Source organism: Prionailurus bengalensis, chromosome B2 (genome assembly GCF_016509475.1).
Source record: "Prionailurus bengalensis isolate Pbe53 chromosome B2, Fcat_Pben_1.1_paternal_pri, whole genome shotgun sequence".
NCBI lineage: Eukaryota > Metazoa > Chordata > Mammalia > Carnivora > Felidae > Prionailurus > Prionailurus bengalensis.
Window position 1 is genome coordinate 144,799,708 of NC_057349.1, and position 23,973 is coordinate 144,823,680.

The following is a 23,973-nucleotide window of genomic DNA, read 5'->3' on the forward strand; positions in this document are numbered from 1 at the left end:
GGCCCATCCATCTTTGTTGTCTTTTTTAAAGTAAAATAAATTTTAGATCTTTCCGCAAAACGGATGCTTGGGTGACCTGGGCCCAGTCTCTCCCGCAGCTCAGCACAAATTGCTGGCACACTCCCCAATATGACCCCAACCTGTGGGTGGTTGAAGACGTTTGTGTCTACGCCTGGACTCCTCCCTGACCAGACTGAGAAATGAGGACACAGGACATGTGAGGCTACCTCCCAGTGCCAGGGACAGTACCCACCAAGAGACAGCTCCTAGTTTCAAGAAGCCCAAGGTCCCACTGAAAGGAAGCAGGTGGCTAGGACTGGGGCCCCAACCCAGGCTTTGCAACCCTGCCCTGGTCCTCCCTTGTGCCATGCTGCTTCTCATTGTCCCGAAAAGACCCCCAGTCTCTGTGGCCCAGCAGAAAGTGTCTAGGGAAGGAGGCGGGACAGTCACCAGATTCTCGCTAATGAAATATTCCTGTGGCCTTTGACAAGGACCGGGCACCTTGACTCCCCACCTGCTAATCCTCTCCCTGCCCAGAGAGGCAGGCAGGGTGTGCCACATAGCATAACCGTTCTTGGGAAATTGCAACTCAACGCTTGCCCAACACCCACAGGAAACAACTAGATCCCAGCCTGGCTAAGCACATGTTCAAGACAGGTACATCTTCTCTGGGGAACCAGGCCGGAGGGGAAGCTGTGAAGACCAGACTGTCTTAAAGACAAATCACAGATTCAACCATTTGAGAAGACAGAAGGAGTGGAAGAAGGGGAGGGGGGATGAAATCTCAATCTAGCTAAAATTGGACCCAATATAAATAATTAAAACAATCAGGCACATTTAAAATATCTCCGCAGTCCTTTCTCCCTGTTTCCCCTACTTAAACTTTAACCCTATTATTCTGCTAGAAATGGAGGCCAAATGACGATTTTAGTGACACCACAAAACTTTCATTAGATTATTTGGTCTTAAGTAACTTCTTAAATTTCCACATGATTCAGGGGTTAAGATGTAGAATTTCTGCTCATTTTGAAGCTATGGAAGGTCCTTTAACCCTGAAAGAAGATCCAGGGAAGCTATGGGAGAGAGCACATCATGCAAGTCTATGCAATGCTTTTATAGTCTGTCTTATCCCCATGGGCAGACTCCGTCTGGTTCATCTCTGTACCTTCGGTGCTTGGCCAACCATAGGCTGGATACAAGGGTTCAGGAAGGAATGCTGTGAGAAGGTTCTGGAATTGTGTGGGAGTTTGGAAGAATAGACCCCCCCCCCCCCGCCACGCCCATCTTTCTGGTCCTGGAAGGAAGAAGGGAGGAAAAGGGCAGACACAACACCTGGACAGACTAGACGCCTAGCGTTGCCAGCAATGGGCTGGAGAGCTGCTGGGGAGCCGTTGGGGAGCCTTGGGGTTGCCGAGGTGGGGGGGGGGGGTTACCTGAAGTAGGAGCTGGTCCCAGGACCAGAAATAAAAGTGACCCTCTGGCTTCAGTGAGAAGGCAGGAGAGGCTTGAAATGCCTACAGAATTGGAGGTGGGTACTAAGAGGCAAATAAATAACCAGGGAGACCTGGGTGGGGAGCACACTGGTTGGCCTAGAAACTGGGAATTAATCAGTAAATCCCAGCAGACTCACCAGAAGTCAGGAATACTGAGCTGTTCTCACAACTCTTTCCTTACATATGTTAATCCATCCCACAGGGACTGGGGAGTGGGTTGTCCCACCCAAAGTTTAGCCCCCCTGCCCACCCCGGGCTCAGCCAGCTGAGGGGTAGGGGCGACCTAAATGGAATCCTGGGCAGGGGGCCACATTTGATTATTTTGTGGTTACACCGGTGCTTATTATTTTTCAATTCCTATCAATTGATTTAAATGAACGAATTGCCCCTTTGGTTGGGGCCATCGTTATAAAGCTGGTGAGTGCAAGTTAGTCCTGAGAGATGAGTTCTCTTAGATCACCAGCCAGCTAACCGCGTTTCTGAGTGTCAGACGTAAGAGTTCCCTAGAGTTCCCAATGGCAGGTAACTCCGCCCTGCCAGAGTACATTTAACAAAGTCTGGAATGTTTCTGGCTGTCACTCCTGGGGTGGGGAGGTGACTACTGGCATGCAAACATCCAGCAACGCACAGCAAGGCCCCACAAGGAATGACTTGGCCCAAAATGTCAACAGCACCCAGGTTGAGAATTTGTCCTCAAGGAAAGTCAGCCTGGGAAGTCCTGGCGGGGGCCATCTGACCCCTGACTCCATGCGCCCACCTTTCTCTAGGCTACAGTACCCATTCAATGCCAGACCCTGCTCTGTGCAAGAAACAGTGCAGTTAGAAAACCCCAGTCCACTAGGAAGCACCCAGTGCAGTCATTAGGATAGAACCATAAAGGGGCACCTGGGTGGCTCAGTGGGTTAAGCATCTGACTCTTGATCTCGGCTCAGGTCACGATCTCACAGTTCATGTGTTTGAGCCCCACATCGGGCTCTGTGCTGACAGTGCAGAGCCTGCTTGGGATTCTCTCTCTCTCCCTCTGTCTGTACCTCCCCGACTCATGCTCTCTCTCTCTCTCTCTCTCAAAATAAATAAATAAACTTAAAAAAAAACTGGAAAAGAAATAAAAAGGATAGAACCATAAAGACTGAATTGTCATATAACGTAATGGCATCTCGAGTGAGTTTTCTAAAGCACGGATGATGGGATGGAGGAAAACAGAGGCCAGGAGTTTGAGAGATAGACCCAAAGGGTGGTGCACATTTGGGGAAAGAAGCTGTCGCCATATCTCCACACAACCTGCCCTTCCCCGCAGCAGAAGAAAGAAAAGAGGGGGGCGTGAGCTGGTCCCAGTAGGAAGGTTTGGGGACTGCACTGATTGTGTGCTGAGAGCGGCAGCATTCTGGGAAGAAGCACTTGGTACGGACAGACTCTTTAAAATTTCATCAGCCTGGGTTAACCTCTGCCCACAGAGAGGTGACAGCTCACGAGGGAGCCGATGGAGATGGGAAAAAGACCAAATTTCCCTCCCCATCAATTCATTTCACCAGGTCTTATTTCAAAGTTTGTCTGAGATCAGCACAGGCAATGTCTTCCCAGATGACACGCTGCCTTTACACTCGGTGATAGATTTGTTGGCAATCAACAGCAGAAAAGAGAGTCGGACTCTCCACCCACAGCCTTGGGAGCCTTTCAAGAAGCCACCACAGGTGTCCTTAAGAGCAATTTCTAAGCAAAGTTCAACCCTTGGTTAAAAATGTGTTTTGAGAACAGTTCCTATTTAATTTGATGTGATGCCTTGCACTGTCATTCAGATATTTTAGCAACAGGGCCCTTCCCCTTCCCCACCAGATCACTTCCCTGGCTAAACCAGAACAGCCAAGCTCCTTGAAAACCACAATAGCGTGTCTTATACATTCTGCTACTGGTTTTTCCCCAAGTTCAAAACCACTGCTGTCTCTTCCAGTATTTCTGCAGCTCCCAAAAACTAAGATGAAAAGGATACAGGGGAAGGTCTGCATGGGGGAGATCTGATGATTATGTCAGAAATGTTTGCTGCGTGTCTGTTCAGCATGCAGCACCGTGCTGGCCCTGGGCACAGACAGATGGATACAATGCCAACCAACCATACGGAGGGCACAGTGGTTCCAAGCTGGGCTCGGGAAAGCTATGGTCTTGGTTCAAATCTTAGCTCTGTTACTTATTATGAAACCAGGTGAATAACTCACTAATCTTTGCCTTCTATATCTGTAAAATGGAAAGTAAGAAAACTTTTACCTGCTTGGTTTGTTATAAGGATGAAGTGAATTGATACATGGGAGGTCTCTGTAATAGACACAGGAAGTCCTCGTGAAGACGGGCTAGAAGCGTTCTCAGAGAGCCTACAGGTTGGCTGGTCACCTCAACATCTCTGATGGCTTCTGCAAGTTACCTGTCATCCCCCAGACTGAGCAATAACCTTCTGCAGAAATTTTAGTGATCAGCTTCAGACTCCTAAGAAGTCCAAAATGTGGCCTCTTCTCTTGTAGGAGCCCACCTAGAAATGACCATGAAATAGCTACTATGTACAACCCAAATTCAGAAGGGAGAGATCTATGCCAACCAGAATTATCTGGAACTCTGCAACAACTTCGTGCTGGAGGAAGAAGCTGACCTCATATGAGATCAAAATAACTAAGAAGGGGAACTTGCTAAATGTTTTCTCTGAAGGTCTGACAAGCAGAGGAGGGTGGTGTTCCAGAAGAACTTTTTTAGGTTGCCCATATAAATTCCATGATGAAGGTAGGAAATCAAGTGGGCACAAAACAATTCTAAGAGGAGCTTCATGACCTCAGGAAATATAAACAGGAGTACTCCAACAAAGTTTTAACATTCTGTATTTTGGATATTTAGATTTAAGGTGTTGAAACCTAAATCTAGGTTTTGTAGGAAGGAGACATAGATTTGCAATGTGTTATGGGAAACCTAGCTCTAAATGACAAGAGGCTCTCTGGTAAACCACTGGGCATATAATTTTGATGAAGGGGGGAGTTTCTCTTTTAAAAACGTTATACATTGAGTGCATCTGGAGGGAGCTCTAGTCCCATGGAAGTCTACAAGTAACTCGCTATGAGGGAACTTTGAGAGATTAAGGCTCAGCTTGTACTTTTCAGAAAGAGAACATGTAAGTCTTCTGGACTCTATTCCTCTATGGCTCCTGGGTCAGAAATCCTACCTCTTCCCATTTCGTTAATCAACAAATGTTTACTGACACCAGCCATAAGCTCAACCAGTGTGAAAGATACAAGAAAACTTTAACATGGACAATGGTCAACAGCTAACCACTCTTTCATTCTCTGCCCAGCACAATCTATGTATAAATTTGTTCAATGAAACAAGAATGCAGCACCATTAGCCAATAAATGCATCTCTCAAAGATAACACCCTCTGGTTTAAGGGGCTGTTTCCACATTTCTCTCCTTGTTAGTTCCTGAGCTTATTTAGGAAAGAAATAGTTTCCTATTTATTGCTATATCCATCATTTACAGTGCCTGACACATGATAGTCAATATCATTTGTTGAGTGAGTGAGTAATGGATGGGTGGATGGATGATGTAAGCGTGAATGTATAAAGGGATGAATGAAGGGTGACTGAAAAGTAGGATTTCGGATCAAAGGAAGAAGTGGAACAAACCCAACTAGAGTAACACAATGAAGACAAAATCAAAAACAGGTAGAAAATCTTTGGTGGAACAAGAGTGTGTCTTGAAAAGTGGAGGAGACATAGGTTAGACAGATCATCCCATGATAATGCTCACCAAAAATTGCTCTTGTTTTAAGATATTTCCTCTTACTCGGTCATTAGAAGAAAATGGAGATCAGCCAGTCACATTATCTCCCTGGAAAAGGCTTCAGATATTTGAAAACTGTGGCCGTTTACTCTGTATCCAGTTTTGCTCACAGTTGTGTCCATAGCACTTGACAGACAATAGATGCACAATGCATATTGTTAAAAGAATGAGTCCCTGATTTGAGTTTGCTCTTTCCCACAGCCTTAGCCGTGGTCTTCCCTGGTCCATACATTAAGCCGAATTTCAGAGTTCCAAAACTTGATTTCCAAACTGATTCTGTCTTGGACGAAGACTACTGAATTAGAGTTGCCCACGCTCTGGGTAGTGTTGGATGATTACTAAGCAGGCTTGATCACATAGGTCTCTCTACACATTTAGGTATTAAAAACCATTTACAACTGTGAATGTAGAGTCTTCACATAACTCGTTAGACCTCCTTTTGAGAATACGGCAGACTGCACAAAATGTAGTTAAGTTGGCCCCACGGTCATCTGACCATCCCAGAATTCAAAGCGATGGCAATGGTAGGTATTATTAGGATGATGCCACAGGGGCATGTGGGGCTCCCTGTCCCAAATCTCTTACTTGACTGAAGTCTGCCCTTCACTTCTTGAGCTTCAACTCAACAATCATTGGATGAGGTATGATTCCACCACCTACTCACATCATCTTTCTTCTACCAGTCTTTCTTGCTCTGGTTTAGACAAAATTCTGCCCCTGAATCTATATCCACCAGCACAGGGTATACCTGCTCTATTTCCACACTAAAGACGGACTTCTCCCCACTTGGGACAAGAACTGAGAACCAACTCCTACCACCCACCCCTGTTAGCTGGGACAACGTTGCCTTATTCCCCTTGACTTGTCTATCTCTTCTCCTTCCAACCATCACATCCTCTTCCCGGTCATAGTCTTCTCAGACTGACCACGTCTGCTCTCTCTCACCTCTCTCCTGCCTGGTCTCCTGCCCTCCAGCCCTGTGCACGTCCGCACACGTCATTCACACCTGTTTGGTTTTAACTTGGATTTTTAACTTGATTTTTAACTTTTAACTTGATTTTTTTTAAAATTTTTTTTCAACGTTTATTTATTTTTGGGACAGAGAGAGACAGAGCATGAACGGGGGAGGGACAGAGAGAGAGGGAGACACAGAATGGGAAACAGGCTCCAGGCTCTGAGCCATCAGCCCAGAGCCCGACGCGGGGCTCGAACTCACGGACCGCGAGATCGTGACCTGGCTGAAGTCGGACGCTTAACCGACTGCGCCACCCAGGCGCCCCTTTTAACTTGATTTTTAACTTGGGAGCCCAGACCACAACTTCTCTTTTCTTCGCAGTTTCACGGCACCCAGTTCAGAGCCTTGGAGTGAGGCCCCCACTCAGTGGCAACTGACGCCAATGTCAAAAGGTCTTTCCTTGGAACCAACCAACTCTATTCAGCCTCTTTCATGGCGTCCTGAATTTGCTTTGCTCTATAGCCTCCCTGACCTTCCCCAGGTCAGGGCTATTATTACGTTTTTAAGCTCTGCTCAGGGTCCATTTATAGGACAGTATTTATTTATTTATTTCTGGCTGTGCTTCCCAATGATTCTTGCCCTCTGAACTCCATGCCGGAAGGCTTTTTGTTGTGAAACTGCTAGGTCTGGAAACTCCAGAGCGCCCCGATCACAGACTTTGACTCACACACCATCCATCTGTTTTGGGGGGTCAAGGGGTAAATCTACATCCCCGAGGACCATTTTCAGACTAGGAAAACAGTAACTTAGCAAGACTGCTTTCCAGGCTCTTTGCGAGCATCGGAAAACCCACAACTCAACTGCTCAGGTGTGCCAACAGGTGCTCTTCAAAGTGAGAGGCAGATTCTTTTCAACGACACTTTGCTTTTTGCTCTTTAACTAGTTCTCTTGGCTTTAACTCCATTTGGTTCTGGCTAGCCTCGTGCCATACCATGCGGTCCTCATTTTCAGGTCCCTTTTGTATCTGAAATACTTGAGACCTCTTGCATTATAGTAAGTTTTAGAAGTCCCAGATAATAGCATGTTTAGGTCAGGATCTCTGCAAACAGAACCTCATTAAAACCACCCTTTCTTCCTGCTTCCATGCTGAGGGGTTAGCCTGAGGTTTCTGAGTAATGTTTTTGGTTTCAAGAACGAGAAGGGACTCGGAGGGCTGAGCGACCTTCACAAGTCTTTATTTAAAATTACAGATCATTTTAAGAATCGAGGATGAGACGACTATTGATCTATCTTATAAAGGCTGACTTGTAATTCGGGATATGCCCATTAAGAAAATAGTGCCCGTTATCAGATATTTCCTCACACTTACTGAATAAAAGACTCTCACCTGTTAACAGGCCCATTTGGACTGTCTTTCTAGCAGACATGTCCTTGATTCTAATCATATTTAACTTTGCTTATTACCAGAGAGATGATACTCTTCTCTTGTATTCTATACTTTTCCTGAAAATCAATTCTTTTTCTCCCCATAAAGGATGAGAAGATTCAGTAGCTTTAACTTAGGACTTTGATCCTTGCCCACCTACACACACACACACACACACACACACACACACACACACACACACACACACACACTTTCTCCCTCCTCTCGGGATACTTTTCTCCAACTGCAGACGCTTGCCTCATAATCATAGATGGGCTAATGCTTTCCCGGTTTTGAAAACGAGAAGGTCTACCGACCCTGACCTTAATGAGAGCGGATGGCACAGGTGATCCACATAAGGAAGATGTGCAAAGAAAAACAAAAACACAAACAAAAAAATCCAAATAGAGAATCCTGCTAGTAGTTACCTTTTGTCACCCACTCTTACTTGTTGAACTTAGGTTTTGTGCTGAGTAAGTTCAGGCTAGAGCAAAGAACCCTCTTTTGCATATTTGGGCGATGGGGCACACCTGGGCAGATAATAACGTACCCATCAGCGCTGGTCCTCAAACACCCTCTAAAACTTTTCTCAAGGACCTCACCTCCTATAAAGAAGTGCATGCTCGCCCCTTGCTTAGGCTGCTCATGGCATTAATACCACGTCTAGAAAACTGTCTTCGTTTCCTAAAACAGACCAGAAACTGAGGACTCGCATAAACACAGAACCCTTCCTTCCATAATTCCTAGATATGACGGAGAAATTCATAGGCCAAAAATTAAGTAAATAAAGAGGTAATCCCAAATGCCTGTTTCCTTGACAACACCCCTCCCCCAGCCCTCCTCCGATAGGGAAAAACCAAAATGAAAGTGAGGAGGGGGTAGCCACAAAGCCGTGCTAGATTTTGGCAAGCGGAGCCCATAACCGGGTCCGGAAAGCAGCAAACTCGGAACGAAATACAAATAAATCAATTTATATCGGGGGCTGCCTTTTGGGGAGTATTTTTTTTTCTTGTGGTTGCCATAGAAACGCCAGGGACGGAAGAACGTGTTGCATGACACAGGAGACCGATCTGTAACAGGAACCTTCTCCCCAGCTTCATCTATCGCAGAGAAAACGCTTTGGCCCAAGGGGAGGGGGCCGCAGGGGGAGGGGGGCGGGGAGGAAGCCCTGAACGGCAGCTCGAAATCACCACCGGGAAACGAACGCTCGCCCAGCTGAGCACAAAGGAAGGGTCCTTTTGTGGCTGCAGAGCCCCCGTGCCTTCCAGGCTCTGCCCCTCCACGTCCCCACTGGAGCCTGACTTCCTTCTCCACCTTCCACGCTTCCTCGTTCTGTACCTACCCCTTCCAGAGGTTTTAGTGAGGTCCAGCCCCGCAGAGGATAACAGTGAGACACAGACACTCACACACAAACATCCGCCACGCCCAGAGGTGAAGTCGCCTGGAAATCGCACGAACGGCACATACCTCCTTGCTGGCGGCCCCTGGCACATGGGCTTGGGAACCAGAAACTGAAAGGGAGCAGGCTGGGGTGCAGAAATTGCCACTAGTTTATAGGAGCTGTAAGTCAGCCAACACTGGAAAGAAAAAAGCGAGACTCCACCCATGGGGTGGACCCTTCGGGAAAAAAAAAAAAAAGTGGTCCTCAGCTGACGTCTCTCCCCACCCCATGTCACTTCCTTTTAAAGCTACAATTTAGCAGTTACGGGGAGGGAAGCTACGAGCCGGTGTAACATGAGTCACTCCCTTCCCCTTGCAATTAGTGTAAGGAAGTGCCTCCTCGGTCGGCTTCGCGTTCCAAAGCCTCCGGCTCGGGGAACCTGCCGGAATCCGAAACAAAGCCCGCTAGGTGGCCCTTCTCTTCCTGCCGCGGCTCCCACGCCCTGTTGCATCCCCGGGGCCCTGAGGGCTCCTGCAGGCTCGGCCCGGACGCACTCCGGCCCCGTCCGCGCGGCGACCTGGAAACGGTCCCAAACGGGCTCGCGGGTCGCTCGGCGGGTCTGCTGGGGGGGGGGGGTGGAGAGATGCCCGCGCTCTCCGATCCCCCCCGCCCTCGCTGCTACGCCCAGGGCTGCGGGGAGATCGCTCTCCACCCACCGGCGCCCCGAAGCACCTTCAAGGAAATAATGCCGGAAAGTCCAAGTGATCGCAGACGTTCCGAACCGGGAAACAGAAGCTCTGGGGTCGGTGTGTTTTCTCCCCGCCGGGGTCGATTACCACGCACACGCGCGCCCGCGCACACACACACGCACACACACGCACGTGGCATTTGCACCCAGTGTGTTGGAGTGGGTCTGGGCACACCTTTAGAATCAAACGCTGTCATCACAACTTTAAAAAGAGTTTCAACAGCAACTCTGCAAATACCGCGTCTCCAACATGCCCACAGCATGATTTCAACCTCCAAATAGTTAAGATGTATGCCCTTCAAATGTCCACTATTGGAACCATAGTCACAAATAACACTGGAGCCTTTGCATACGACCCCTGTGTTCGCCCCCATTCTTTAGATGTTGACAGCCCACGGGGAAGAATGGAATGCTCGCGAATAACTAGACCACACTGCAAAACTACTAAGACCTACAGATTGCTAAAACCGAAGGAAACCAAACCAAAACCCAAGCAAAACAGTGCGCCATGAGAGCAGAGAAAGAGATCAGAGAAAGAGCTCTGCTCCGTTATGGTGGGAGAGAAGGGGGCATCCGCAACTGACAAAGGGGGGTTTGGACTATAAGGTGTGTGGCATGCTGGTGGCACGTGTGATGGGAGAGAGGCAGATGGGACATGGATGGGGAGGGGGACATTAAAGGACATCGAAGGCATAAAAGAAGAATCTGAACAGGAATCTGGACAGAAAACCCATTTGTGGCAATGTCTTCTTTTAATATCCATGTGAAAATTAATTTGACCATACAGAAATGCGGGTGTCTGGGTGGCTCAGTCGGTTGGGCATCTGACTCTCAGTTCTGGCTGGAGTCGTGATCTCTTGGTTTGTGGGTTTGAGCCACATGTGGGGCTCTGCCCTGCCAGTGCACAGCCTGCTTGGGATTCTCTCTCTTCCTCTCTCTGCCTCTCCCCTGCTCGTGCTCTCTCTCTCTCTCTCTCTCTCTCTCAAAGTAAACTAAAAAAAGAAAGTTTGACCATACAGAGATGCGTATAAAAGATGTTTGTAAGACCTTTCTTACAGCCAAAGTGATTTTTGAGAGTTTTTATAACTTTTCAAATTATGTTTTAAAATCCATTTATTTCTAGTGTGGGGGAAACTTGCAAAGGTTTTTCAAAGTACTTCTCAAGTAGAGTTAGACTGTTTTTCATATTTGAATCTTGAATGGAAATGTATTTCAAAATCTGCAAATTGCATAAAGCTGTGCTATATTACAAGGGTAATTTAGTTATTTATTTTGAGAGAGAGAGAGAAACACCAGCAGGGGAGGGGCAGAGAGAGAGAGAGGGAGACAGATGATCCAAAGCAGGGTCCGCACTGCCAGCACAGAGCCTGACTAGGGGCTCGATCCCACAACCGTGAGATCATGACCTGAGCCAAGTCAAGAGTGAGACGCTTAACCAACTGAGCCACCTAGATGCTCCTTCAAGAACAGTCATTGATTTCAATGGAAACAATATGAAATTAAAATTTTTGACAATTGCCAGTCTTATTCTGATCTCAGGACTTTAATATGTCTTGATTCCATTATGATGATAATTATTATGTGTGTTATTGCTACATTAACACTTTGTCTATTTCAATGATGTTACTCACAGTCTCAATTATCTCAGCAATATAGCTGAGAAATACAGGGGAAAGTCACCACTTCTAAAAATTTAAAGTGGAAGTACCACATTCATGGATTAAATCTTATACACTTTAGACTCTGTTCTTATTTTAGATATTCCTTGTTCAGCTGTTTCTGTCTAGACAAGGAATTGTGAAAATTCCCAGTTCACAATCTAACAAATCAGTTCAACAAATATTTATTGAGTGCCTGTGCTTTTGTTGCTGAAGACACAAAAACGTGAATAAGATGTGGACATTGGCCCACGGCGCTCAAGGTCTTAAGAGCGAAAGACCTGTAAACAGTTAAGATACGGTGTAATGGAGGCAGTAACTGAAGTCTGTACAAGGTTCAGAAACGGCCCAAAGAATGGGAATAGGGAAGTGGAGGAGAACGTCTACACAGTTTCTTAGCTCACAACAAACTGTAAGGGGTGAGAGCAGGCAGTGCATTCATCAGCAAGACTGTAAAAAATTAATGCTGACCGGTGGAGCGATTTAAAAGGACATAAAAGATATAAACTATAACACACACAAAAAGGATATACAAATAACCAATAAACATCAACAACAACAAATATGCAACCTCACATAAGAATACAGGAAGAGAAGGGGCGCCTGGGTGGCTCAGACGGTTAAGTGGCTGACTTCAGCTCAGGCCATGATCTCACGGTTCATGGGTTCGAGCCCCCTTTGGGCTCTCTGCTGTCAACACAAGAGCCCTGTTTAGCTTCCCTGTCCCCCCTCTCTCTGCCCTTCCCCCACTCACATTCTCTCTCTCTCTCTGAAAAATAAATAAAACATTAAAAAGAAAGAATACAAGAAGTGATTGTCTTTCTTTGTTTATCCATTTGTCAAATATTCAAAAACCAAATATACAAAGGTAAAGAAGATGCTATGCAATGGGTTCTCTCCTCTCTTGTTGGTGACAGTAAAGTGGCACATTATTTTTGGAACTCAATTGAACCAGATCTGTCATGAGCCTTTAAAATGTTCACACTCTCGGGGTGCCTGGGTGGCTCAGTCTGTTAAGCATCAGACTCTTGACTTCAGCTCAGGTCGTGATCTCGTGGCCGGTGAGTCTGAGCCCCGCCTCTTGGGATTCTCTCTGTCTCCCTCTCTCTCTCTGCCCCTCCCCTACTTGCTCTCTCTCTCTCTCTCTCAAAATAAATAAAATAAAATGTTCACACTCTATCCAATAATTCAACTCATACGTATTTATGCCAAGGAAGTAAGCACAGGTCACCTCAAAAGCACATGTAGCTTCGTCAGAGTCATGTATGATAGTGAAGACTGGAAACCATCTAATGTCTGAAGTTGCAGGTCAGTTATGTAAATGATGTGATATTCATATGATGGAGCATACCACATAAATTTAAAATGCTATATTTGAAAGACGTGAGGAAACATTCACAGTATATTAAGTGAAAAGGGAACTGAGCTATATATCTAACATAAACTCTTCTTTATAATTATACAAATATATATTAGGTTGTGTGTAATGGGTTGGATAGAGGCCCCCTAAAATTCACGTCCATCCAGCACCTCAGAATGTAACTGTATTTGGAAACAGGGTCTTTGAAAATATAATTAGTTAGGATGAGGTCATACTAGATTAGGATGGGCCCTCAATCCAAAGACTGGTGTTCTTACAAGAAGAGGAGAGGACAGAAAGATACACATGGAGAATGAGGCCATGCGATGCTTGAGGCAAAGCCTAGAGCCAGAATGTCAAGGCTTGTATTCTGGCAACCACCAGGAAACAGGAGAAAGGCATGGGACAGATTCTCCCTCAGAGCCTCCAGAAGGAATCAACCCAGCTGATACCTTAATTTCAGACTCCTGACCTCCTGAACTGTGAAAGAACAAATTTCTGTTTTTAAGCCACTCAGTGTATAGTCATTTGTCATGGTGGCCCTAGGAGACTCATACTGCACTGAACTGTTCATGATTATTTCTGGCCTGTGAGATTGAGGATGATTCGCATTTGTTTCTCTCTATTTTATTGCCTTTGGAAAAAATTTCAACACTGAACATTTATAACTTTTATCAAAGAAAATGATTATGAGTAAAAACCAAATAACTCAAGGTTTCTAAAGTCATAGTGTTCTAGGATGATTTAGGACAGACGCAAAGAATAATTGATGGTGATTATAACATGTATCCCGAAGATTAAAGTATTTTGAGAAACTTCTGTTAAAGGAAGAATGCTATGTGTTTCAGAAAAGTTTTTTCTTAACCTAAATTTTGGCACTTAAAATGATAAATATCATTTATCTCAAATAGTAAGTTACATATCATATATTTGACTGCCAGGCTAGATGCTGGAGTTATTTCAAACAGCCTGTTCCCCTTAATACCTTGTTAGCTGTAGGCTGATGATAGTTTTGCTTTATTTCATTTGCCTGATAGTATGATTACAAATATAAGCAAATCCAAATAAATCTATATACACGCCTCGAAAATTTCCTCAAATTATAAAATATAAGCATATCATAGATTTGCAATTGTAACTACCTCACCGTGTGCTAGCTAAATTAGGAGTTCTGGCTATTTCAAGTAGACAAAGAAAAATGCGTAAAGAGTAAAGTGAATGTGATATTTGGAATCTTTAACCTTATGTTTAATCGTTGCATATTTAAATCAACCCTTATTAAGCCTTAATGATATGTTGCATATCATTTTTAATGGCCAACAAGCTCTTAAGACTGTGTTGTTATTACTGCGATCGTTTTGAGCACATTCAAATGGCTTTAACATGAACATTTAACATGCAAATTACGAAATGGCAGAGGAACTAAGCACTAGATTTCCTCCTCGATCAATGATGATTACGACCTGAGTCATTCCCCCAAACATTAGTGCGGATGCAGAACCCTAAGTCCAACAGCTGTTAACGTTCTTAACTGGGATCGTGTTTTAAGTCTCTTAAAAATTCTCAGTATTCGCTCATCTGCTTTCTCTTCTAGATAGCTTCAGGTCAATGCAACCTGGCAGGGATGGTCAAAAAGTCATTGTCTCCTCCTCTAGCCAAGCAATGAACACCTGGAAATCATATGATACAGGAGCAAGTCTACCACAATAGGAGGAACTGAATTCAAATCGATTCGTGCCGAACTGATGGACAGCAAATTGAAAAAGTTACCAGCTTCATGACCTGACTTTAAGAGACAAGGTAAAACAAAGGAATACTGAAACTTAGCACTTGCCTTCTTCATGACCGAGTGAAAAGAGAGCACGCTATTTTGAGTGGTATTTAACTCTGGATGGTTTTCAGCCCTTGAACTTTATATATTGTGTGTTTAAAAAAAAATCATTGATAAGCCTGAATTACTTTTATAAGTGGAAAACTAAAGCATCTTCATTTTTAAAAATAAGTATTGTTATTAATTGTGACATATGCTTTTCTTTAGTTGGCAGCCCTTAAGCTTATAATGGCCCCGTAGAGGGTATTCTAATTAGAGGGTGGCTTGGGACCATTAGCATGGGTATCACCTGGGGACGTGTTAGACATGCTGAGTCTGCAGCCCCACCTCAGACCTGGTGAATCAGAAACTGCATTTTATTTTATTTATTTTATTTTGTTTTGTTTTATTTTATTATTGTTTTAAATTTCTAATGTTTATTTTTGAGAGAGAGAAAGAGAGAGAGAGACATTGAGAGACAGAGCGCAAGCTGGGGAGAGGCAGAGAGAGAGGGAGACCCAGAATCTGAAGCAGGCTTCAGGCTCTGAGCTGTCAGCACAGAGCTTGACGTGGGGCTCAAGCCCACGAACTGTGAGATCGTGACCTGAGCTGAAGTCGGAGACCGAATGGACTGAGCTACCCAGGTGCCCCAGAAACTGCATTTTAATGACATCTCCAGGACAGTCATATGCACGTTAAAGATTGAGAAGCACTCGCATTAGTCTGCATCTCTCATTTACAGACAATCTGTCATATCAGAGTCTGGGAAGGCTGGGTCTTCTTGTCCTGGGTTACACAATGAACAGGAAACAGCTAAAGCAGAGGCTCAGTTTTTAATGTCTCCTACCCCAGAATTCTTTCCTCGGTGTTTCCTAGGCTTTCAGATGAAAAGCAAGTCTGAAAGAAACTCCACTGGCATAAAAATGCTAAAAATAATTTTTACTTAAACTGTTGTTATTCTAAGTGTGGTTATTGAAAGCCTATCTATACTCCATGCATTTGAATTTATACATAGAGAGTTGGTTTTACCCAAAGTTAATCCTGGAATATCGGCCCAACGTCGGCAAAAAGCATAGGACAACTCCTCTCCACCATCATTTTATCTTGGTTGCCGGCCAAAGCCACGTCTAATTCAACAAAACTGAGCTTCATGACCGATTTCCAAGAGGCTGTAAAAAAGAAAATGGTCTCTCTGGGCCTCATGGGTTTGCTCTTGCCATTTTTCAGTCCTCTCGTTCATTACCCTGCAGCCTGTGCAACATAAAAAAGGAGCATACGGGTTTTCCCTCTCTCGCTGTCCTTGGGTGCCACGAGAGTCCCCTATATAATAAATTCCCTCGTCAAGCTAGCTTTGTTACTTGCAACAAAGGGTTCTAATTCTTTATGAAGTTTTCAGAGCCTCGGCTTTCTCGTTTATAAAATTCATGGGTTGGTGGTTTAAATGAGACAGGAGGTGGAAGCACCCGAAATGGGGTAGGACCTCAAAAACTGGTCCTTCCTTTCTCCTTTTCCTCAACCCATTCATGAACGTAAAGATGACTCACAGACCTAGGAGTCCGGTTGGCATCTCTCTGCGAACCTCGGACATATTTACCCCATAACCTTTGTCTTCATGGACCTTGTCTTCATGGACAAACCCTAACTGCACCCCGCGCTGAACAGGTCCCCTGACGGACCTCTGGCCCCGACTCTGCCAGAACTCCGCAGTTTCACACAGGTCCCTGGTTCCCTGTGTTGGTGAATGGTGATTCCAAAGTTTGCTTTGACTCCCCCCTCTTCCTCTTGCCGCTCTCCCTCCCCACTCAGCGCTGGCAACTCTCTTCTCAGAGTTACCTCCAAGAAGCCTCTCCTCCCACTGTGGCTGCTGCTGGCAGAGTCCCCCCCCTCCACCTCCCGTACCTCCCACTGCCACCTCCGCCTCCCCCCTCCCCCCACCAGTTTCTCTTGGTTGACTTAGTTATTACCATTTGCAGCTATTTTTCAGTGAGACCTATTCTTACGCATTGACTATGTTTCGGTCCTGGTATTTACCATATGCGTGTAAACTGTGATTGGTCAATCTGTGTCTTCTATGATCTCAACTGTTTCAGCACTCAGTTCTAGTTTCTACGCCTTGTCCTGTCGTTCCATACTTAAGTACTTCTTCTGAGCTCATCCTCTGTGTGCGGTCTACGGTGTTTAAGGTGCTTAGCAAATTGTCATCCCGTCCTGCCATTTATTAAATAAATCTTCCCTTGTTTTGAGTGTGCTGACACAGAAAGAGCTTGGGCTTTAGGAGAGAACAGATGTGAGTTAGGACCCTGGCTGTGGAGATAAATCCTATTGTGATTGGGGGTAGCCTTTCCCAAAAGGGCGTGCACACTCTCCTATGCTCCAGCAGGGCTCAGAGATGTGGGACGTAGGGAGATAATGAGGAAGACCGTAATCCCCTGCCTCATCCCACTCATCCACCCACATCCCACCCACAGGGCACCCCTGTCTTGAGGACTTGAGTTTTTGTTCCAGGTGAAGATTCAGGACACAGGAATGCCAGCTAGCCAGAGGACCTTGTCCCAGAGGACCTTGGGTAGCCCAAGGCAATGGACATTTCCAGTCACGAGAGGCAGACCTGGAGCAGTTGGCTGGATGTCTTAACAGCCACGATCTAGGGGGCACCTGGGTGGCTCAGTCAGTTCAGCATCTGACTTCAGCTCAGGTCATGATTTCAGGGTTTGCGAGTTCAAACCCCATATTGGGCTCTCTGCTGTCAGCGCAGAGCCAGTTTTAGATTCTCTGTCCTCCTTTCTTTCTTCACCTCCCCCACTCATTCTCTCTCTCTCTCTCTCTCAAAAATAAACAAACATTAATAACACAAGGAAGTTCTGGCTAAATTGTGAAATGAATGTTTTCAAACCAATTCTATAGTTGAGCCTAGAGGAAAAAAATGAATCAAGGGTTTCATTCTATTGAAGAAGAAAACATACCCTTCCCTTTCCTCACCCCCATTACTACTCACCACTCCCTCCCTCCCATCCTTTCCTGGTAATCTTAGCACTGTCTGTGTTATTGTATGGACTATTCTTCAAAATAATTGTGTCTTAGGATTGTAGGGAGAGCAAACTTAACAGTATGATAGAATCACTTATGGAACAATGAAGAAACGAATCCGTGAAAAAGAAGTAAAAAGTGTAAAGATGGGAAAAAAAGAAATAAAATTCCCCTTATTTGCAATGACATGTTTGTACAAATAAAGTTCCAAAAGAATCTGCAGATAATGAATTAGAATTGATAAGTGAGTTTTGCAGGTCAACAGGCTTACATCAGTGGTATCTCCGTATCAGTGACAGATTATATTTTCCCAAGATGCCCAGGAAATCTCTGCCATCCCACCCACTCTTCTTCAGTGTGCATTACCACTCCCTCATCAAGAAATGGTGTTCCCGGGGCGTCTGGGTGGCTCAGTCGGTTAAGCGTCCGACTTCAGCCAGGTCACGATCTCGCGGTTCGTGAGTTCGAGCCCCGCGTCAGGCTCTGGGCGGATGGCTCGGAGCCTGGAGCCTGTTTCTGATTCTGTGTCTCCCTCTCTCTGCCCCTCCCCCGTTCATGCTCTGTCTCTCTCTGTCCCCCAAAAAATAAATAAACGTTAAAAAAAAATTAAAAAAAAAAAAGAAAGAAATGGTGTTCCCTTCCCTTTCCCTTGAATATCAGTGGCCTTGGAACTTGACTGTAACCAAAAGAGTGCGGTAGAGATGATGCCATAGAACTTCTAGGGCTCAGTCGGAGAAGTCTGGGAAGCTTTCTCTTGTGTCTTTGGACTTTCTTGGGCTCTGTAGGGCTGCTCTCACTGGTCTATGTCTCAGAAACTAGCCACTAACCTGTGAGAAGCCCAAGCACACAAGAGGTCACGTGATGGGCTTCTGTGGGCTGTCCCAGAGGAGGCCAGCCCATGAGTCAGTCTGGCCCTGGTGCCCAACACACCAACAAAGAAGCCTCCAGATGGTTCCCTAGCCATCTGGGTCACTACCAGTTGTTCAAAGTCTTCTCAGCTGAGGAGATCCTGGAGCAGAAGGGAGTCCTTCCCATTGTGCCTTGTCTAGCTCACCCACAGATGCCATGAGCATACTAGAATGGCTGTTATTTCACAACACTAAGTCTGGGGTAGTTTGTCACACAGCTTTGGATCATCAAAACATACACCCATAGCAGACAATTAGAAAAAGCGGAAATTTAAAAAATGAAAACATTTACAATAGTATCAAAAAACTCAAATGCCTAAAGATGAATCTAATGAAAGATGTGTAATGAAAGATGTGTAAGAATCGGAAGCAGGATCCAAGCTCCGAGCTGTCAGCACAGAGCCTGATGTGGGGTTCGAACTCACTGACCGCAAGATCATGACCTGAGCCAAAGTCGGATGCTTAACCAACAGAGCCACCCAGGTGCCCCTAAAGAAGATTTAATCAATGGAAGAATATGGACACAAATGCAAATATTTAAGCAAAGATGTAAATTTTCCCTAAACTGATCTATAGTTTCAGTGCAATCCATCCAAACCCAGCCGGTGTGTAAGCTGATTTTAACGTTTACATGAAAATGCAAAAAGCCAAGCAGAAAAGGAGGGAGGAACTACAGTTTCAGATGCAAGAGCTACGGGTGTGTATTATAAAGCTACACTGATTAAGACAGCGCAAGAATAAACAACAGACCGATGGAACAGAATGGAAAGTCCAGAAATAGACCTATGTATTTATGGGCACTTGATTTAAGACGATGATGGCACCATAGGACAGTTGGGAAGGAACAGTCAGTGAAATAAGAAAGAAAGAAGAAAGAAAGAAGAAAGAAAGAAAGAAGAAAGAAAGAAAGAAAGAAAGAATAAATAACTCCTGAGTCAATTGCATAGGCACACAGAGAAAACAAAACTTAACGGATTTTTCACACCGAAAAAAGACACAGAAGTCATTCCCAGATGCATTGTAGGTTTCAGTGTGAAAGATAAAATGGTAAGGCATCATGACGACAAAGTAGAAAACTATCTTTATGAATTTGGGGTAGAAAAAACTTTCTTAAACATGATTCAAAAAGCATTAACCATACAGGAAAAGACTGAGGAATTGGATTACTCTAAAATGAAGAAGTTCTGTTCATCAAAATACAGCACGCAGAGTCAAAAGGCAAGGTACATAGAGTGCATAGATCTTCGTTATGTGAATGACTAAGAGCTCTTATCTCAAATGTATTAAAATATGCTCCAAATTGGTAAGTAAAGGTCAATCCCATAGGAAATGTGAAAAATCTCAATAGGCACTTCACAAAAGAGAGCATCCAAGTCATCAATACACAATGGAAAAGGTGGCCAACTTCACTGGCACACACCCATCGTACACATACAAAAGATGAACTATACCAGCTGTTGACAAGACCATCGAGTGATCAGAACAAACGCTCCTGGAAGGGAAGTAAACAGACGGTATGCTTTGGACAAGCACGTAATGTGTTCTGATAAAGTGGAACCCATGCATCCTTTATGACCTAGCAATTCTACACTTAGGCGTATGCCCAACAGAAGTGCACACATGTGATTCAGTAGTCTTCAGAGCAGCGTTATGTGCACTGGCAAACAATTGCAATGGCCTGATTCACAGCTAAAGGGATTGTGTAGAGGGCGAATAAAGAAATGGTGGTGTATATATGCTATATGATGCCATTCCCCAACGGAAATAAATGGCACTCAAGTAAATGCGACAATGTGAAAAAATGTCACAAATTTTGACCTAACAAAGTTAGACCCTAACGACAACCTATTCTGTGATTCACCGTTAAATGTGACATTCTGAGGATCCTCCTCTGAGTCCACTGGAGTAGTCCATGGGTTGTAAGTTATGTTACAAACCTGTGTGGTTACCTTTGGGGATGTGGGAGGGTAGCAAATGGGGAAGAATAAGAGATGCTGATACTGTTCTATTTCTTGGTTTGGTAGTCATTTTATGGGTGGACTCACTCTGGGGACAGTCACTGATATGTATACACTTAGGATGTGCACCCTTCTCCACATGCATATTGTTTCCATAAAAAAGCTGCGAAGAAAAACTGTTCACTCCAATTTCTCCATCTGCTCTTCAAGAAAAAACTCTAGCTATCCTCTCAAAAACAACAGATTTGAGCCTTTTCCAGCCGAATATTAATGTGAAAGTAAATTTCTCTTCGCTCACGTTACCCAGGAATACAACTGAGTCTTGCTCTGGCATATGAAAAGGGCTTCAGGAAGAATATTGTAGGTAAGGTGGCCTAATGTGATCAGTATAAACTGAAAATAGTTTGGCATTTGTGGAGAGATTCTTTGTGTAATTATTTTGAGGGTATCCCCCCCCCCCAACAGTGGCCTATTTTGATTTTTTCCTTTATTATAAGGATGTACCTTATAGTTTAGTATTCTTTATATTAAAAAATAATCTATTTTATCATGCCTCTACTACTCGATACCAACTCTCTGGAGACAAGATTGGTAAGTATTGCCAGGAACCAATTACTTAACCCAGTTCTATTCTGGGAAGACATTGTATCTTGTGGGTATATAATTTGGACTAAAAAGTATCTTGACCAGAGAGATGTTTTAAGATTATAGGCTTCTAGGGAGCCTGGGTGGCTCAGTCGGTTAAACAACTGCCTCTTGATTTTGGCTCAGGTCATGATCTCATGGTTCATGAGTTCAAGCCCCACATTGGGCTCTGCACTGACCGTGCTGAGCCTGCTAGGGATTCTCTCTTTCCCTCTTTCAGCCCCTCTTGGTCTCTCTCTCTCTCCCAAAATAAATAAACTTAAAAAAAAAAAAGATTACAGGCTTCTTATGTTATCATCATGGGAACAGCCAAGTATCTGGCCTGGGCAATAAGTAAACTCTTGTCTGACCTCCAAACATTCATTGAAGCAAAACCACACCCTCAAGGGAAATGAGTTTCACTTTTCTAGGAGAAACTTAGTACTAGTTAAATTGTTTTCTTGGGACCCAGCAGCCAACATCTGTCACTTACTTCTCTCAAAATGGAAATCACTATAATTTATTGTGTGCACACTATATTCAAGGCACTATGCTAAATAATTATGTTCATATTTCTTTCTTTTTAAGTTTTTTAGAACATTTATTTATTTTTGACAGGCAGAGAGAGACAGTGTAAGCAGGGGATGGGCAGAGAGAGAGGGAGACACAGAATCCGAAGCAGCCTCCAGGCTCCGAGACATCAGCACAGAGCCCTACGCGGGGCTTGGACTCATGAACCGTGAGATCATGACCTGAGCCGAAGTCGGACGCTTAAGCGACTGAGCCACTTCGGCGCCCCTACATTCATTTTTCATTTGTGTTTTATAACACCTCTTTGGCGTAGCCTCCCTATTTTATAAAAAGGGAAACTGAGGCTCAGAAAGGCCAAAAGCATCCCATAAGGGAGGTAGTACTGGACCTTCATCCAACTCATTAGCCTGAAGCCCAAGCCCTTGGCACCATGTCACCTTGCCCGGGACCACACGCTCACCAAGTACGATGAGTCCTGACTTGAGGCTGTTGGGGAGAGCGGGGTCAGGGACTAGTCCCAACCTGGTTACCTTGTGTCTTCTTCTTGTCAAGATGAATAAGACCCTTTATCAAGCAACTTTGATCGGTTCTTCCCTTATCTCACCCTTAAAATGTGACACTCTGAGAACTTATACCCAGGAAAATAACCATTGATAACCAAGTGATAGTGCTTAGCACCCCAATCACAGTGGTAGTCATTCCATCAGTATCACGTGACTCCTTATGGGTTTATTAGCTCCCTAGAGATGAATATGGAACTACAGAGTCCAAGAACAAACAGCTGTCTGCCAGCCAGGAGGTTAATGATTGGCATCAAGAAGGCTTATCTCTGGAAACTTCCTGGGTGGCTCTTTGCTGTGACACCCTTCCTGGGACTCCACCCAACTGGAGAAACAGGGCAACTGCCTCTTGCATTTAACTTTGAGGGACAGAAAGGGGGTGGCAAGAAAGGAGGCAAAGGGTGACTTAAGTTCTGCAAATGATTTCTCTTCTGTTCCACCCTGTGGACTGTGCCCTGGAAGAGCACAGACTGACCTGAATCTGTGTGCCCTGCAATCATTTCTGTGTGTCCAAGCCACAGGCACTCTTTCGTCTGTTCATCCAATACACATTTATGCCAACGGTGAGGCAGGCCCTCTTCTGGGTGCCTGGCACATACCAGGGAACCGAGCAAAGATTCCTGGGGGTTGTGGGGCTTTCTAGTGGGAAAAGCCTGAAAACAAGTGATAATTTAATGAGTATGTTTGTAATACAGTAGAAGTCGGTATCACTGGCAAAATGATGAGAAGAGTGGGAAAAAAGGTGCCTGGAGTGCCTGGGGTGGTAAGTAGATCAGCATGGGAATAAGATGGTCAGTAGTCACTCTGAGAAGGCAAGATATGAGCAGAGATTTAGGGGAGGGACAGATCTTCTCCAGGTGGAGGGGTATCTGAGGCAAGGGCATTCCAGGAGGGAGGAAGGGGCCACCAGATCCAAGGGTCTGGACCATGCCGGCTCGCTGGAGAAACAAGGAGGCTGCAGGAATGAGTGGCTGGAGGGGCCGCAGGGGCAGATAATGTCTGAGGGGGCCCGGGACTGCAAGATGAGGTAAGGTAAGCTTCTAGGCTGAGTGGCATGGGGAGGCTTGTGGAGTGCTGGGCTGAAGAGTGGCATCATGTGACTAATATTTTCAAAGAATCTTGTCGGCACGTGAAGAAAAAACGGTATGAGGTCCAGGGCAAAGCAGAGGAGGAGTAGAGGGTGTTTGCACTGATCCAGCAAGAGATGCTGGTGGCAGACCAGCCGGGACCAAAGCACGAGAAAAGAGGAGAATCATGTGCTCAGGGATTTGGCTGAGCAAATGAGAACAAAATTACCTGTGAGCAGAGTATTTGTGGTAAAGATGAGCCTTGTTTTTAATATGTTGATGTGGAGACATCCATTAATTATCCATGTGGCAATGGCGCGTAGGCGGCAGGAGCCTAAAGATTGGGAGGGGGCGATCCAGGCTGGAGATAAACATTTTGGGAGGAGTCAGCATCTAGGTGGCATGAGAGTCCCGAAACTGGATGAGATCATTTTAGGGTAGACAGATGAAACACAGGACACCTAATTAAATTTGATTTCAGATAAATAATTTTAGCATAAGTGTGTTTCATGCAATATTTACTTGTTAACCAAGTAAATACTCGGCACCGTGCAATATTGGGGACATATGCATCCTACGAAATTATTGGTTCGCCTGAAATTGTAACTTAATGGGGACTTCTGTATTCCCATTTTGAAACTCTGGCAATGCTGCT

At 44.9% G+C, this 23,973-nt stretch overlaps 1 protein-coding gene across 6 annotated transcripts in view; it reads right to left on the reverse strand.

Annotated features, from left to right (window-relative positions):
- The window catches only part of AGPAT4 (1-acylglycerol-3-phosphate O-acyltransferase 4), a 126,591-nt gene extending 117,303 nt beyond the window's left edge, over positions 1–9,288 (reverse strand). For 2 of the 6 annotated variants that reach the window (XM_043592709.1, XM_043592710.1), the window contains exon 1: positions 9,093–9,288. In XM_043592709.1, the coding sequence (XP_043448644.1) occupies positions 9,093–9,179 (87 nt within the window). In that variant the 5' untranslated portion in view covers positions 9,180–9,288. Of the gene's footprint in view, positions 1–9,028 lie in introns of all 6 variants that reach the window. The other 4 variants (XM_043592711.1, XM_043592707.1, XM_043592708.1 and 1 more) reach the window with 4 other exon arrangements.
- Positions 9,289–23,973: the final 14,685 nt, after the last annotated feature.